Raw genomic sequence first — 16777 nt, 5'->3', positions numbered from 1 at the left:
CGTAACAGGGAAGGTAAATCCGTGTGACGGGTGCAGCGATTTGCCCGTGACACACAACCGGCGGGGGCGGGTACGCTTGCTAGCGATATCGGTACCGATATTGCAGCGTGTAAAGCCCCCTTAAGCCACTTAAGACCTTTTCCTTAGTGCTAGATAGACACTGACTGTGGCCACGTACAGGAACGAAGGGAAGCAAAGGAATAGTTAAAGGTTGAGATATGGCGCATTCCGGAGAAAGGGGGGGACATATTATTGGTGCAAACTGTGCAGCCGCACAGGCGCCCAAGAGGTGAGGGGGCCCATTTCTACCTCCAAATCAGGTGAGATTGTGCATTATGATGAGCTATTGGGCTTCAAAGTCCCCATATATTGTTTTCCACAGGCGCACTTTTCTGTCTTTGTCCGCCAGTGCCTGGAGATCTATGTATTTTCTGGAGAGCTCTACTTTCTTGGTGATTCCCAGATTCTTCTGGATAATTGTATGATTGTGACACTAAACAAAAAGTCACCAAAGTGAATGTTTATCTACAGTGAAATGAAGCCCGGTTAGTGCCTCCGGCTGTCCAAGCAACTTTAATTATTTTTAACCTACAGTTTATAGCTCATTGCCAAGACTACTAGCCTCCTCCGAGCTGGTCGGTCTCCTAAGTAAGGAACATGCGCTTGAAAGCTGTTTGCTCTACAGTAAGCACTGCTCTGAAGCTGGCTGGATCACCGGATACTACAAGCTTCAGTGCTCTTATATTTCTCCGATTCTGCCTCCTCTAGAAGCATCGTGAGCATGGAGTGGATCAGCCATGCTGCCAGACCAACTTTTCAATCGTCAAGAGTGCACCGCTCCCTCGTCAAACAGGATACCAAGACCCGGTGGAGCGCTACAATTCTGATGAAAGAGAGACAATCCCTTTAAGTATTTTTCATACTAGATAATCCTGTCTGTGTCTGACCTGCATGATCAGACATATCTACTGTGTAGACCCAGTGCACAGTGATAAACACTATACATCGTGGCCTTTCCATTGGTCCTCAGAGATAATAAGATGATTGATTTATTATACGATGCTGAGGTCAATTCTCATCTGTGTCCTGGATATTCTACAATAGGTAAAGCTACTACATTTGCATTGATTTGGATTCTAGATCATTCCAAGGTTACTTATGGGAATGTCCGCCTGTAATATACACTGTGTGCAGAATTATTAGGCAAATGAGTATTTTGATCACATGATACTTTTTATACATGTTGTCCTACTCCAGGCTGTATAGGCTGAGAGCCAACTACCAATTAAGTAAATCAGGTGATGTGCATCTCTGTAATGAGGAGGGGTGCGATGTAATGACATCAACACCCTATATAAGGGGTGCATACTTATTAGGCAACTTCCTTTCCTTTGGCAAAATGGGTCAGAAGAGAGATTTGACGGGCTCTGAAAAGTCCAAAATTGTGAGATGTCTTGCAGAGGGATGCAGCAGTCTTGAAATTGCCAAACATTTGAAGCGTGATCACCGAACAATCAAGCGTTTCATGGCAAATAGCCAACAGGGTCGCAAGAAGCATGTTGGGTAAAAAAGGCGCAAATAACTGCCCATGAATTGAGGAAAATCAAGCGTGAAGCTGCCAAGATGCCATTTGCCACCAGTTTGGCCATATTTAAGAGCTGCAACGTTACTGGAGTATCAAAAAGCACAAGGTGTGCCATACTCAGGGACATGGCCAAGGTAAGGAAGGCTGAAAAACGACCACCTTTGAACAAGAAACATAAGATAAAACGTCAAGACTGGGCCAAGAAATATCTTAAGACTGATTTTTCAAAGGTTTTATGGACTGATGAAATGAGAGTGACTCTTGATGGGCCAGATGGATGAGCCAGAGGCTGGATCAGTAAAGGGCAGAGAGCTCCACTCTGACTCAGATGCCAGCAAGGTGGAGGTGGGATACTGGTAATGGGCTGGTATCATCAAAGATGAACTTGTGGGACCTTTTCGGGTTGAGGATGGAGTGAAGCTCAACTCCCAGACCTACTGCCAGTTTCTGGAAGACAGCTTCTTCAAGCAGTGGTACAGGAAGAAGTCGGTATCGTTCAAGAAAAACATGATTTTCATGTAGGACAATGCTCCATCACATGCATCCAACTACTGCACAGCGTGGCTGGCCAGTAAAGGTCTAAAAGATGAAAAAATAATGACATGGCCCTCTTGTTCATCTGATCTGAACCCAATAGAGAACATGTGGTCCCTCATAAAATGTAAGATCTACACAGAGGGAAAACAGTGCACCTCTCGGAACAGTGTCTGTGAGGCTGTGGTGGCTGCTGCATGCAATGTTGATCAGATCAAGCAAATGACAGAATCTATGGATGGTCGGCTGTTGTGTCATCAGAAAGAAGGTGGCTATATTGGTCACTAATTTTTTGGGGTTTTGTTTTTGTATGTCAGAAATGTTTATTTCTAAATTTTGTGCAGTTATATTGGTTTACCTGGTGAAAATAAACAAGTGAGATGGGAATATATTTGGTTTTTATTAAGTTGCCTAATAATTCTGCACATTAATAGTTACCTGCGCAAACAGATATCCCCCTAAGATAGCCAAATCGAAAAAAAACCACTCCAACTTCCAAAAATATTAAGCTTTGATATTTATGAGTCTTTTGGGTTGATTGAGAACATAGTTGTTGATCAATAATAAAAAAATTCCGCTAAAATACAACTTGCCTAATAACTCTGCACCCAGTGTATTGCATTATTTTTTTAGTACAGATCTTGAGTTAAAACAAAGCAGAGTGAAAATTAAAGTAGCAATTGGGCTCTGTACTAATTTCAAAGATCCATAACTCTTCACATAGAAACTGGCTTACACATTGCTTAATGACAGTGAAGTAATTACATTTTGTCGGTCTACAGTCTGTCTAATCATCATCAGTATATGTGATAGTAATTTCTATTTCTACCCACATCTTTTACTGTAGAGGACTTCAGTGATACAGTAGATGTTATTTCATTAATTTCATCATTCTAAGATCAGGTAACTGGGATGTTGGCTTCTGAGAACATAAAGATCACCAGGATGTCACCATGAGATCTCATCATCTACCTGGAAAGAAGTATACAACTAGAGTTGAGCGAGTACCTAACTATTCGTACTCGCTATACTCATAACGAGTACTGTCTAATACTCGGATATTCATTCCGAATAGCATGTGCAGTGCAAGTCAATGGGGAATACTCGCAATGTAACGAGTAACTCGAATTCCGCACTATTCACTACTCGCATGAATAGTGCGGCATTTGGGTTACTCGTTACTTTCCGAGTATTCCCCATTGACTTGCATTACACACGCTATTCGGAATGAATATGCGAGTATTAGACAGTACTCGTTATGAGTATAGCAAGTACGAATAGTTAGGTACTTGCTCAACTCTATATACAACTAAATAAGATAATATTGGCTGAGTTGTATATACTAGGGGTCTAGGTACAGAATGCTACTATGCTATATTTTTCAAATAATAGTTCTGCTCCATCTTTTCTTAAAAATGTGCATTGTAGTTTTTTAATTCTATTCCTTCTGTAAATGTAGGGAAAATGGATAACTTGAAGTTACCTCGTGCTATGGGTTGGCTCACTGCACACTCCAATTAGTGCCAAAATTGTCGGAGAATAGAGGGGGGAGAAAGCAGCAGCTTTGCCTCAACAGCATGGGAGAAACGCAGGGACAATAAAGCAATCCATGATCTTTAGATGGCTGTCGGCAGAGCGAAGCTTCAGCCGAAAGTCATCTCAACCGGCTTTGCCATACACAGGAGCACTCACTCGGGCAAGCGCTCCTATGTTCTCTATGAGAAACTTGCCGACTGACACATCGGACAGCAGCTTACTTCAGAGAGGGTAATGCAATCAGCAGTACGAAATCAGTCATTTGTGATTGACATATCTCCGGATCATCAGTTGGCCTCAACCCCATACACATTTACCATTCAACGAACCTGTCACTATCGGTGGGTTCAGATAATATTAGTATAATGCGCAGGGAGGCCTTGACTAGTCAGATCCAGTGATCTGATCACCTTCAGAGCTGTGCAAAAAACTGTAAAACAGATAAATGGTGGAAAAAAGGCACAACATTGTAAATGGAGATAACACATAGGTTTTACTGCTGTAAACGACCTTCACTATTTGAAGAATGGAATTGATGAGTCCTGCTGCTAATCTGCCAATACTTGTCTGGATATAATCTCACATGAACAGGATTGTGGTCTGACACTTGGGTTTGTGGCCTTCCATTATCAATAGACATCAATAAAAATGCAAATTGTGTATTCCCATGTGTGTTATACATAGATGTAGAGTTTGTCATTTGCACTCAATATAATGTCATAACAAAGTACATTGTCCATCTTTACTTGTACACATCAGAGAAAAATAACACAAATGCCTATAATATAACCTTTAATATCACTGTAAGAAATCTACATATATTTAATGCGTGTGTGACCCACCCGGTTCTTGTACAGACTAGGGGTCCCAGCTGTGAAGCCCTAAAAGCCCCTCTGCAGACTGAAACAAGCATGACTGGATGACTAAGATGGCCATTGGGGCCTTGCTTCCTAAGCGGCCATCAAGGGTATCAACTACCTTCTTAAGAATCCCAGGGAAGGTGCAGAGTAAGAAATATTTAAAACCAAAAGTAACAATCTGCCAGAAAAAGCACTTGCCAGAAAAGCTGTAATTCAAAGCAGTGTCCCCTTCCAAAATTTTACCAGCATGGCATGCAATCCCAGGGAAACTTTACATAGTTACACCCACCGGGTGACAGGGCAGACTGAATTACAGTGTGAAAACACCTGTTGGCAGAAAGGCAATAAACACAAACAAAGTGTTCAGAACCAGGACAACGACCAAACCTGACTGTGGCTCAGTGGAGAGGGAAACGGACTACAGCACAGGAGACTGCCAGATAAAATACGAGGCTTGACAATATGCAAACCATAAGTCACTTAAATTTAATTTATATTGGTACAAATACTTTTTTCTGAGGTTTTCTGAACTGTAGACAAATATATGCAGTCACTCTCAATCTTCTATTGAGAGACACACAGGAGAATCCAGTTGGCCTGAAAACAAAACTATGAATATAGTTGTACTATATAGGTATGTACTATACACTGAAGAGCAAAAGGGTACCAATGTTTTGAACTTTTGACTTTCATACTCCATATGTCACCATCCACTACAGCCTCGAACGTCAGATCTCCTTCATTTGTGTTCATTGTTCTTCTGCCAAAAGGTGTTTCCATGCTAAAAGTCAAAAGTTCAAAACATTGTTACCCTTTTGCTCGTCGGTGTATGAACAGATAATTTTAATACACAGTACACTATTATTCCAAGCTGCCTTCAAAGGAGAGCAGAATAAATAAATATCCAAAGTGGCATTTCAGTGTGGTTTTGTGGCTGATCCTGTGTAGATCGTGGAAGAGCTCATAGTGTCCCACAAAATGTGGATATAAACCTTGGGAGTTACGGCAGAAAGTTAGTAGAACATCACCTAGGCACATACAACTTTGTATTACAGAACTGCAGAGATTTTGTATGCTACCTGCGCAATCTTCCTACAGTAGCTGTATGTACAGACCTATTCTGTAAAAGGAATGATTTTGGGAAACTTCCCCAAAGAGCGTATGCAAATGCAGCATAGTACACTAAACACCCACTGATCCCTATGGATATCCTATTATAACTGTTTCAAACAGAATCATGTGCATAAGGCATTAGGCTCAGCTTACTTCTGTGACATAAACATAGGCTGTGTCCAAATATACTGTAAATCAGGGGTGTCCAACCTTCCAGTCCACATTGGAAGAAGAAGAGTTGTCTTGGGCCACACATTAAATACACAAACACTAATAAAAGCTGGTGAGCAAAAAAGGTCCATGCATAATTTTTATGATATCTGACACCAAAGATAAACAAAAAAAATCCTCGAATAATAATCCTAATTATGCAGCAGCCTATTTGGAGAGTCTTTCAAAATTGTCTTCTTTAAACATGCTGTCTACAATTAATATTTATTTGCCCATAGGCAACACACCAATACTAGGGTATTAGTAGGATCCAATGTGACTGCTGTATATACCTCACATACAACACTGCTGTATGTACATCATGTGGAAGACCTGGGACTGCTGTAGATAACGTACATCACATATAAGACTGCTACTGCTGTGCTGTATATACATTATATAGGAAACAATGGGACTGTGGAATATACATCATATAGGAGACACTGAGACTGCTGTATAAATATCACATAAGACATTGCAGTTTATACATCACAAAGGAAAAACAGACTGCTGTATATCCATCACATAGGATAAACAGACTTCTGTATATATGTCATATAAGAGACACTGAGACTGCTGTAAATACATCATATAAGTGACATTAAGACTGCTCTGTACACATCACGTAACAGGCAGTGGGACTGCTGTTTACACATCAAATAGGACACACTAATATTACTGTATATACATATAACCTATAGCACAACCCATACATAATGGCAGCAAGCAACAATAGGAAAAACACCAAAAAGAAAAGCGAGCCAATGCCAATCACCATAAAACTAATTAATTGTATTCAAAAAGTGATAAAAAGGTACAAGAGCATGTAAAAAAAATACAACAAGCAGAAGGAAAAAACATGAGGAAGACACCTGGCAAACTCAACTGGTATGGCACAAAAAGTATGCTGTAACATATATCAAGGGAATAAAAAATGGATATGACTATGGATAAACAATTACATAAATTCATCAGTATATGCTAATAAATATCACCATGTCAATCCATAAATAAATAATGATGAGTACATACAATAGAAGTAACAGACACCAGTGTGTCAAAAATAGCAGCAAGTTATAAGTACCACAACATAAGTGTCACAGTACACATATAATTACCAGTCCAGAGAGCCACACATAAAAGCCAGGTCCCACTGCACTCGACGCGCTTTTCGCAAGAAATGCTTCATTTGGGAGTGGGGGGTGTAGAGGTTTGTCAGTCTTTTAAAGCGCTGGAATCCAATCACCGTGGAAATTGGTAATTGCTTCCGGTCTAAGCATAAAAGATTAACAGAAATGACGCTATCGGTTGTTATGGAGCTGTGTGGCGTAACATCCTGTGCGGCACCAAAAATGTGGATATCAACCAGCATTCACATAAAATGGAATGAAGCGACGTCACTTCCAGGGTCAGCCGGCGCATGGTGGGACCAATGAGTCATAGGAAAACAGTGTATTCCTGATCCAATGAGTCACAAGACATCATCTGGTAACCATAGGGATACAAAGACACCTCCGGAATAGTTAGACGCTGGCAGGTAGTCATAACGACGAAAATGACTCATTCAAAGAAATCAAATGACCCACACATAGAGTGTTATACATAGAGAAAACAAAATCCCGGAAAATGATCATATTATGAATATATACTGTATACATTGGGGAAAAAAGTGTTTAGTCAGCCACCAATTGTGCAAGTCCTCCCACTTAAAAAAATGAGAGAGGCCTGAAATTGACATCATAGGTAGACCACAACAAAATGAGAAAACAAATCCAGAAAATCACCTTGTCTGATTTAGCAAACATTTTTTTTAACAAATTATGGTGGAAAATAAGTATTTAGTCACCTCAAAACATGCAAGATTTGTGGCTCTCACAGACCTGTAACTTCTTCTTTAAGAGGCTCTTCTGTCCTCCACTCATTCCCTGTAGTAATGACTCCTGTTTGAACTTGTTATCAGTATAAAAGACACCTATCAACAACCTCAAACAGTCACACTCCAAACTTCACTATGGTAAAGACCTCAGAGCTGTCAAAGGACAACAGAAACAAAATTTTAGCCCTACACCAGGCTGGGAAGACTGAATTTGCAATAGGCAAGCAGCTTGGTGTGATGACATCAACTGTGGGAGCAATAATAAGAAAATCTATACTTGTCACTACTCCCTAACTACCTGAAACAGAAAGCTATCTTTTCCTATAACTCTTCCTGTGCTGGGGACTGTCCTCCCCCTTTTAACCCATGCCAGCCTGTCCCTCCCTCACATTCTCTTACACTGTGGGACCAGGGACCCAGTGATACCTAGTGGTGGCCGGCCAAGTTATACAGGACAAATGCACTTAAAAAACAAATTTCTCTACAACATTTGTATAAGACGATAACATCTTCAGGGGCGGCAGGGCACTGGACAACCTCTTACATTTACATTGCAATTACTAATTTAGGAGACTGTATTTAATCCTGTACAATTTAAATTGTTGATGTATCAAATCGGACATCACACGGATGTAAAAAAAAAAATAGACACGCTGATAGCACACGGCTATAAATCGTCTCAGTTTTTTGGATGATTTTTCATAGGCTCGTCAGACCCTGGCCTTATTCTGAGCGGTTTGATCCAGGCATGTTATGAAATTGGAACAAATTGATGTAAAAGGAAAGCGAGGATTTGTGCAAGATAAGTATGTAACTCCTGTAACTACGGTTCAGATTCTCTCCCAATAATTAGAGTACTATATTGCAAACCGCTCATCAAGAAAATTACAAAAATATTGCTGCCAAATTTTCATCCCATACAGAAAAGTAATATGGGATTGTGAAAATTGTTATTTTTAATTCATCATAACTAAACCGTAGGAAGTTTAGCACTGACAAATGCATAACTAATGCAAATAAATGAGCCAATTATCCCGAATGGCCAAAGGCTCTCCACTCTGTGCCCTGATGTTTTAATTTAAATGAATGGAATACTGATTATTAATGTTGATCGCTCTCGTCATTTCACAGGAATAAACAATGGTTTCAGCTCGGAACGTTATTACAAGGAATTACATTCCAAAACGTAGTCGCAGTCTCGCAATATCTGCAGCGCCGAGTGAATTTACAGCTCTCTTTGAATTGTTTATCCTTAATACATCTCTTTTGTTCTATGCTTCATTACCTCATGATCTATTGCAAAGAAAACACGTTTAAAAATTGCTTGCATAGATGATTAAATTACAAAAAAAATGCAAATTGCATAATCTGAGGTCAGGAAATGCACAGCGAACAATTTAGCAAGAAGAGATAAATAAGAGGATAGTTTTCAGATATTATGGTAAGAAAAGAACATTCCCATTATACTGCAGGTATACAGGGCTGCTCGGATGGCATTATACCCCAGGCTGACTGCAGAAGAAGAGCCATATTCAGCTGCCACTCACTTCTCAAGAACTAGCAGGACTTGTGTGGCGCCCCTGAGGCTTCCATCGCCACAGAGACATTGCACCTCAGCCAGAGGTGTGATGTCCCATCCTAGGTAAGGACAAGGGTACATGCCGGTTCACAGGCAAATTCACACTACACCTATTGTCAGGCATATTTTGGGACCGGAGATAGTGGCAGCTACCCCCATGCTGCATGCTGGGGGGCCGTAAGACCCATCTCTTCTCCCATAGGGTGGGGCCTAGCAATAGGGAAAGTGGGAGGAGCCAACAGAAAGAGAGAGTAGGAACAGGAAGTTCAAGTTCAGTTGGAGAGGAGTTAGTGAAGGGAGAAGGAGAGGGAGGTAGTTACCTCACCAGAGTGGAGAGAAAGTGACTGAGAGAGAAGTTTCCTGGTGGAGATCCTGGGGCCCAGCTAGGCCCAGGTGACACCACAGACTGAGAAGAAAGGATTCCAGGGCCACGGAAGGCTTTTAAGCTCATGGCCTGTTCCACTAAATCATCGGGTGGAGGGATCAGGCTGCAATCGGGGACAGTCCCCAGACAGAGGGAAGACAGACATTTCCTCAGAAAGTGACACCGAGGCCCAGGCTGGTTGCAAGCGCCCCGGGCCACAACCTGCCGTAGATCCCCTGGGAAGAGGGTAAGATTCCAGCCAGGCAAGGCCTCTTGACCAGACGCTATGGTGGAGGCCGAGACAAGTTTATCTATAAAGGTCAAGGCTCCGAAGTCAGTCGAGGAAGAAGACACAAACAAAGGGTGCACCGGCATTTACCTTAAGAACTACCCGGGATAGGCGGAGGTCCCTGACAGTGAATTTAATCACTCCAAAGGCAACCAGTCTGCTGCAGCCTTGGCAACAGTGAGTAAACACCTTGAAACTGCATCCCCTGGTGTTGCTTCCTTTATTTCACCCTGCACCGCATCATTCACCAAAACACCATAGACTTTAACAAGCACCAACGGCTGCCCCGGGGTACCGCTCCACCTGTGGGGAGCAGAACCATCCCAGCTGCTAATCCATCAGCCCCGGAGGTCTCATCCAGCAGCGGCGGCTCTATAGCCGCAATCCGCAGGTGGCGTCACGAATATTTCCACAAACTTTAATTAAAGTTACCACCCCCACAACTGCCATACTAGTTGACCCCGCCAGGGTCACGGAGTCAGGCCCCGCCACCACTGACTACCCCCGGACTAGTCCGGCCCGACACCGGGTGTCCCAGAGCCCTGGGGTGGGCGAGTCACTTGCCCAATTACACTTGTACTTAAGGATTAGAATCCATTAAGTAGGAATATTCAAACATTGGGCCCCATAAAGGGAACCTATGACCAGATTTATCCCCTATAACCTGTGGCCACAACCAGTGAGCTCTTATATACAGCATTCTAGAATACTGTATATAAGAGCCAGGCCACTCTGTATAACATAAAAAACATCTTTTATTACACTTACATGGGGCGGTCAAGTCCGATGGGCGTTGCTGCACTCGGGTCCGGCGCCTCCTCTCTTCCTTTCATCGCCGTCCTCCTTCCCTGCTCCATGTGGATGACGCGACCTATGTCATCCACACAGAGGCCTCCGTTGTGTTCCTGCACATGCGAACTTTGATCTGCCCTGCTGAGGGCAGAACAAAGTACTGTTATGCGCAAGTGCAGGGAAAGGTCAAAGACCGACCGCGCATGTGCACTACAATACTCTACTCTGCGCTCAGCAGGGCAGAGAGAAGTGCGCGTGCGCAAGAAGGCAACTAAGGCCTCTGTGTGGATGGTATAGGACTTGTCATCCACATGGAGCTGGGAAGGAGGACAGCGATGGAAGGAAGAGAGGAGGCGCAGGACCGAGACCAGCGATTCCCATCGGACCGGACCACCCCACAGGTGAGTATAATAAATGCTGGGTTTTATGTTATACAGAGTGGCCTGGATATTTATATACAGTATTCTAGAAAACTGTATATAAGGGCTTACAGAGGAGAAGGAGGGAACACTTTCTCCCTCTTCTCCGCAGCCTGTCTCTGCATACATCTCACTGCGGTCGGATGACATGCGAGTGCAGTACGATGTTTTACACGCATCCATAGGTTTGTATGGGTGCATGTGAAGCGAGACTCGCTGCCAAACACAGCATGCTGCAATTCATTTCTCATGCCGATATGGCATGAGAAATCAATCGCAGATGGACACTGCCCCATAGTTTTGCACTGGTGTGAAGGGTTGCACTTGTCTGTGGAAAACGCAAGTGGAACCGAAGCCTAAATGAAAAGGGCATTACCAGTGTGAGACATGTATATCACAAGAGCAGACTGTCAGTCATTACATGTCTCACACTGGTAATGCCACCTTTCATTAAAAATAAGCTGGAGGTAGATTGTCAGCGAGATCTGTGGACAACTCCTCTAAGGATTTTATGCAGTGAAGTGTTTTTTATTCCATAGAATCTTCACCTTACACTAGTTTGAATCTGTTTTCCTTTATCTTTTGCGGATCCCTAATTCCAAGAAAAATAATAGAACTTTTCTTCTGTCTTATCGTAAATCTGTGAAAGAGCCATTCATCACTCCACATACACCAGGGAAAACATAAGCAAAGTAACTAACAGCAAAAGGGGAAAGGACAGATGTGGAGCTGACTGCACCTGCTTTTATATCAAGCACTATTACGTATCAGCGCTGTCTCAGATCTTGGAGTGGTAAATAGTGGCAGGTAGATTAAAACATTTGCTCTATCTGTGACTTCCAGGCTGGAGGTAAAATGTGTTCTATGATGATAAAATGGTCATTTTTAAAGTCATTACAGCCCCACTGCAGATAACATGAAGCCAGATTTGTCTACAAGCCAAAGGAATAAACAAAAGTATGCAGAACATAAAAACAATAAAAAATAACTGCGCCTCTTAGCTGGATTTTGTCTAGTCGCTTATTTTTTAGGTTCTGAATTGAAATGAAACGATAGCACATAAAGAGGTTTTATAATTATTTATTTATTTTTTTCTAAAAAAAAAAAAAAAAGCTCCGTTCACACAAGAAAAATAAAATTATTTTTGAGGGGTTTACTGTGGTTTGTGACATGTCCTTTTAAAGAGTCTGTCAGCAGATTCCTGAGAATTAGATAGGTAAGGTTTATAGCAGTTTACAGAAACCTAGGTTGATGCATATGCATCAATTTTTTTTTATGGCTGAAAAAAATTATTGTCTTAAAGGGGTTGTCCATTTCTGAGCACCTGTCACCATTCCTCTGTGCAGAGCATCTTCCAGACTAGAAGATGCTCTGCTGTGTTTTCCTGAATTACATTCCTGACAGTTACACGATTCCTCTGTGCAGAGCATCTTGCCTTTGGAGATACTCTGCTGCGCCTTCCTGAGTCAGTGAGCTAGCAGCTTGTTTGGCTGCACAGGATTCCATGTTGGTGCTGATTACGCAGGTGTCCACCTCCTGGTAATTGTTCACTTTTTTTACAGAGGATGCTCGCCCAGAACTTTGCCAGTTGTATTCTCTGGTTCTCCAGTTGTGCTGTTGGCTTGTGTCTCTGTTGGTGTTCTGATCTTTGTTCTCTGACCTCGGATTGTTATTTGACTTCTCTCTGCCCAATCCGTGTCCCAGTCATGACCTCCTGCCTGTTCACCTTGGACCGTTACCTGACCTCGTCTCTGTTTTCTCCCTCAACCTATTACGTGCTTTCCTGGATTTCTGACTCTCGGATATTGACCTGGCTATGCCTCCGTTTACTCCTTGTGCTCATACATGTCCTCCCGTAAGTCTATGGGAAACCCGAATAGTTGCTGAATAGCAACTATTCAGGCTTCCCATAGACTTACATTGCGCATCGAATATTCGCATAGCGGTGACCTATTCGTCGAATATTCGCGAAGCCGAATATTGTCGAATATTTGTGATATTCGATCATCCCTAATCACAAACCTCCCCATTCTGCTGAGTGATGGCCAACAAGGAGCCCACTAGAGCTGTCACTTAAAGCAAAGCAATGAGTTCGGAAACATGCATTTACAAGGGGGTAATCATGCAGAACAGTCGAAAGACACGCCCCAGAGATTCTTGTGAGTAACGTCTTTTTGGAAAGGACCACAAATATTATTTTGGGCGTATTAAATAAAAATGCTTGCATCTCTAGCATCATATAGGAAAAGGAAAAAAAAAGAATATTCAGTGGAGGAGCAGGAATGAAAATAGAAGCAAAATCTGCCTCTTCAATACCTGAAAACTCAAATATCATTGCAGTTATCCCCATAGATCACATTGTCTATAAAATATAGGGATCATCTCTAAAGACCCGTCATAGTGGAGAGGCAAAAACGTTCCCTTATGAAAAAAATAGTAAAAAAAAACCTTATAAAATGTATGCACATTCTGCAGTTTGACCAACTTTTGAATTTTAAAATATTACCAACCAAATTTACACAGTGTATAGTAGATGTAGACACATAGTGGACTGTGATCTACTGGTTAGTACTCCACTGGATTTCCATGTGACGCGACCAGACAGACGTCTACACAAAAATGGGAACATTTTTTTGTCGCTGTTTTTCCATTGAAATAGCATAATCTTACAGAGACTCTGGAGTTTTGACTCTTGACCAATGCTATTAACTTTTATGAGTCTCCATGTCCCTGAGTAGGATAAAAAGATGGAACGGCACAGCCATGTAAGAAGGAATGGCTGTGGGGACCATAAAATAAGTAAATTGTATAGGTTATGTGTACACAGAATTTTTTCGAGGGTGTCATAATCAGGAGGTTTTCCAGTTTAGGAAACGCTCCATCTTTGGGGAGCTTTTGGAGACGTCTTTTTGTTTCCTGGAGTGGTTTTGTAAGAGTTTATTTTCCTGAAACATTATTTTAGGAGACTTTAGATTGGACGGTGACTACCGTAGTTTGGAGTGAATTCCATCACAAGACACATGTGCCTTATTTTTTTTCCCACCGGGCGTTTTTGAAAAGCTGAAGTGGAAGAAAAAAACGCTCATAAGATTGAGCATGTGAACAGCAAAGTGTTTTTTCACGGACTGATAGGAGAAGCTGGAAAAAAGATGTTCTCATCAGAGAAAACTGATGAAACTCTGACCAAACGCTGATGAAAATATGATCAAAAACTCTTATGAAAACCGGTCAAGAAAATGTGTACATGAGCCCTCAGAAAATCTCCATGTCTGGATTCCTTTTAGGCCCTTTGAACACGTCAGTGATTCCGGTACTTATGACGTCCGTTTTCATATGCACCAGAGACACAGATATACATCAATGGGTCTGCACACACATCCCTGTTTTCTCATGTACGTGTGTCCACACGTTGACCTGTCCATTTTTCTCGGCAGCACGGGTGTCACACGGCCTGCACACTGATGTGATCTGTGTGACATCAGTGTGACACGTACCAGAGAAAACACGGGTCTTTGAAATAAAATAATTTTCTATACTCACCTGTCTCCAGCGCTGCTGTCTTTGGCACTGCTGTCACTTCCTTCTTTGTTATGCTCATGAATATTCACTGCACCACGGACCCAGAAGCAGCAGCGCTATAGACAGCAGCGTCGGGGACAGGTGAGTATAGAAGTTCTTGCTGTCCATATACTATCACAAATAGCACACGTTGAACACACACGAAACACACAAATACGCACCCACACCACGGACCGTGAAAAAGGTGCATTTTTATCACAGATGTGTGAAGGGAGCCTTAAACTGTGAGTGAATGAAGTGTGTATGTGCCGCCCCGGTGTTAATCAGGCTGCTCGGATCCGGGATCGTTGTGGCTCGAGGGGTCCGGCCTGGCTTGGCGGACACTCTGATCCGTAAAATGAGTTATTTACAGGGGAAAAGTTTGTTACGCCACCTGCGGATTGCGGTAATGGGAGTACCGCCGCTGCTGGAGAGAGGACCGGGGCAGATGGTATGAAGCAGCAAGGTGTCAGTCCCTCCGCAGGTAGGGAAGGCCCCAGGCTCAGGGGGTTGGTAGCTTTGGGAGGACAGGGTGCAGGGACCAGGGTACTCACAGTGGGTAGTTGTGGTGTTGGATGAGGTGGAGAAAGGAGACACACACACTGCAGGTAAACCAAAGTCTCTGAGTACAGCTACCACTGCCGGGAGCCCGTCCAAGTACCCGGTCCCACTGATGTCACTTAGTGATTCGGAGCCTGCCTCCGTGCACAATTTGTTGTCCGTTGATGGTCCTAGTGGCTTGAAGCTGTTGGGGGCCCTGCTCACTATATGTAGTGTAGCCGTGCTCCTAAGGGCTTGCACTTGGGACCTCAGTGGGTTGCTGTGTCTAGAAAAACCATGTCCCCCCCATTGTGCTGATGCCCTCAGTCTCTGAGCATTTAGGGAAGTCCTTGAAGATCCTCTCCCGCTCAGGTGAATTGTCAGGACGTTCAATCGGCTCTTGATCTAGGGTCCTGTACCCCGTCGTGCTCGGTACCGGTCAGTTCTGTTGGGCCCTTCTGGTGCTGACAGTCCCTCCAAGACTACGTCCGTCACACCCCTGTCCAACGTCCCTGCAACCGGTCCCTGACTTCTCCGTACCTCGATCACTGCTTGCGACCCAATCAGTTTTTCTTAGCTCCCCAGGAGCTAACTCTCCCAGCTCCTCATTCTGTGGAGCTCACTTCTCCACTCTCTCTTTCAGTCTGCCCAGTTCCCAAGTGGCTGGCTTATTTTCCAGCTAATCCAACCCCCCTTTTGTGTCTGGCAGTGACTGATGTGAGGTGATTTGGTTTTGTGGTGCAGATGGGAGTGACACCGGTTTCTTGGGTACCTGGAACCATGGGGGGTAGGTCCTGCACCCTAGGTAAGGATGCAGTTCCCTGTAGCACCCTGATGTATTCAGGGGCGCTACATGTAAAACTGTTCATTGTTTCAGTGCAGAGTCTAAAACAAATATGCAATGTTTAACCCACCATTGTAGATTAGAGGAAAATGAAGGATGGTTTAAAGGAGCATCATTATAAATGTGTATAAAGACTTACTGAGCAATAAAGTGGCTGAAGGCTCTGGACCATTGATCGACTTGAAGTAATGTAGGTGGAGGGTTTCTAGAACAAAAAAAACCCAGATGGTTATCAATGCAAATGAAGATATCAAAACAAGTCATAAACAATGTTAAAGGGTCTATGTAGGTTTAGAAAAACATGGCTCCTTTTCGCAATAGGTATACGAAGGCTGTGTGTGTAATTGCATCTCTGTTGTAATGAACTGAATGGGGATAAGCTCCAATACCGCACACAACCTATGAGCTGTTGAGAAGCTAAGCTTAAGTGATCACTTGTTTTAATAAACTAAAAGATCTTAAAAGGGATCTGTCAACAGTTTTTGCTACCTCATCGGAGAGCGGCCTAATATAGGCAAAGAGTCTCTGAATCCAATGATGTATCACTTAGATTACTGGCTGCAGCAGTTCTGACACAATCAGAATTTTTAGATTTAGCCATGCAGCAGAGGTGAGAGCTGTCCTCACCCACACTAGGCTCTCCATAGAAATTGTACAATGACAGTGAGGTGTCAGAGA

At 42.9% G+C, this 16777-nt stretch overlaps 1 protein-coding gene across 1 annotated transcript in view; it reads right to left on the bottom strand.

Moving 5' to 3' along the window:
• Positions 1-16777, bottom strand: part of MYO3B (myosin IIIB) — a 544035-nt gene that overhangs the window by 340020 nt on the left and 187238 nt on the right. The window contains 1 exon segment of the mRNA XM_075319688.1: positions 16239-16304. Within this exon segment, the coding sequence (XP_075175803.1) occupies positions 16239-16304 (66 nt within the window).

The sequence above is a fragment of the Anomaloglossus baeobatrachus genome, chromosome 7, assembly GCF_048569485.1.
Source record: "Anomaloglossus baeobatrachus isolate aAnoBae1 chromosome 7, aAnoBae1.hap1, whole genome shotgun sequence".
NCBI lineage: Eukaryota > Metazoa > Chordata > Amphibia > Anura > Aromobatidae > Anomaloglossus > Anomaloglossus baeobatrachus.
This window is presented reverse-complemented; position numbering and strand designations above follow the sequence as displayed.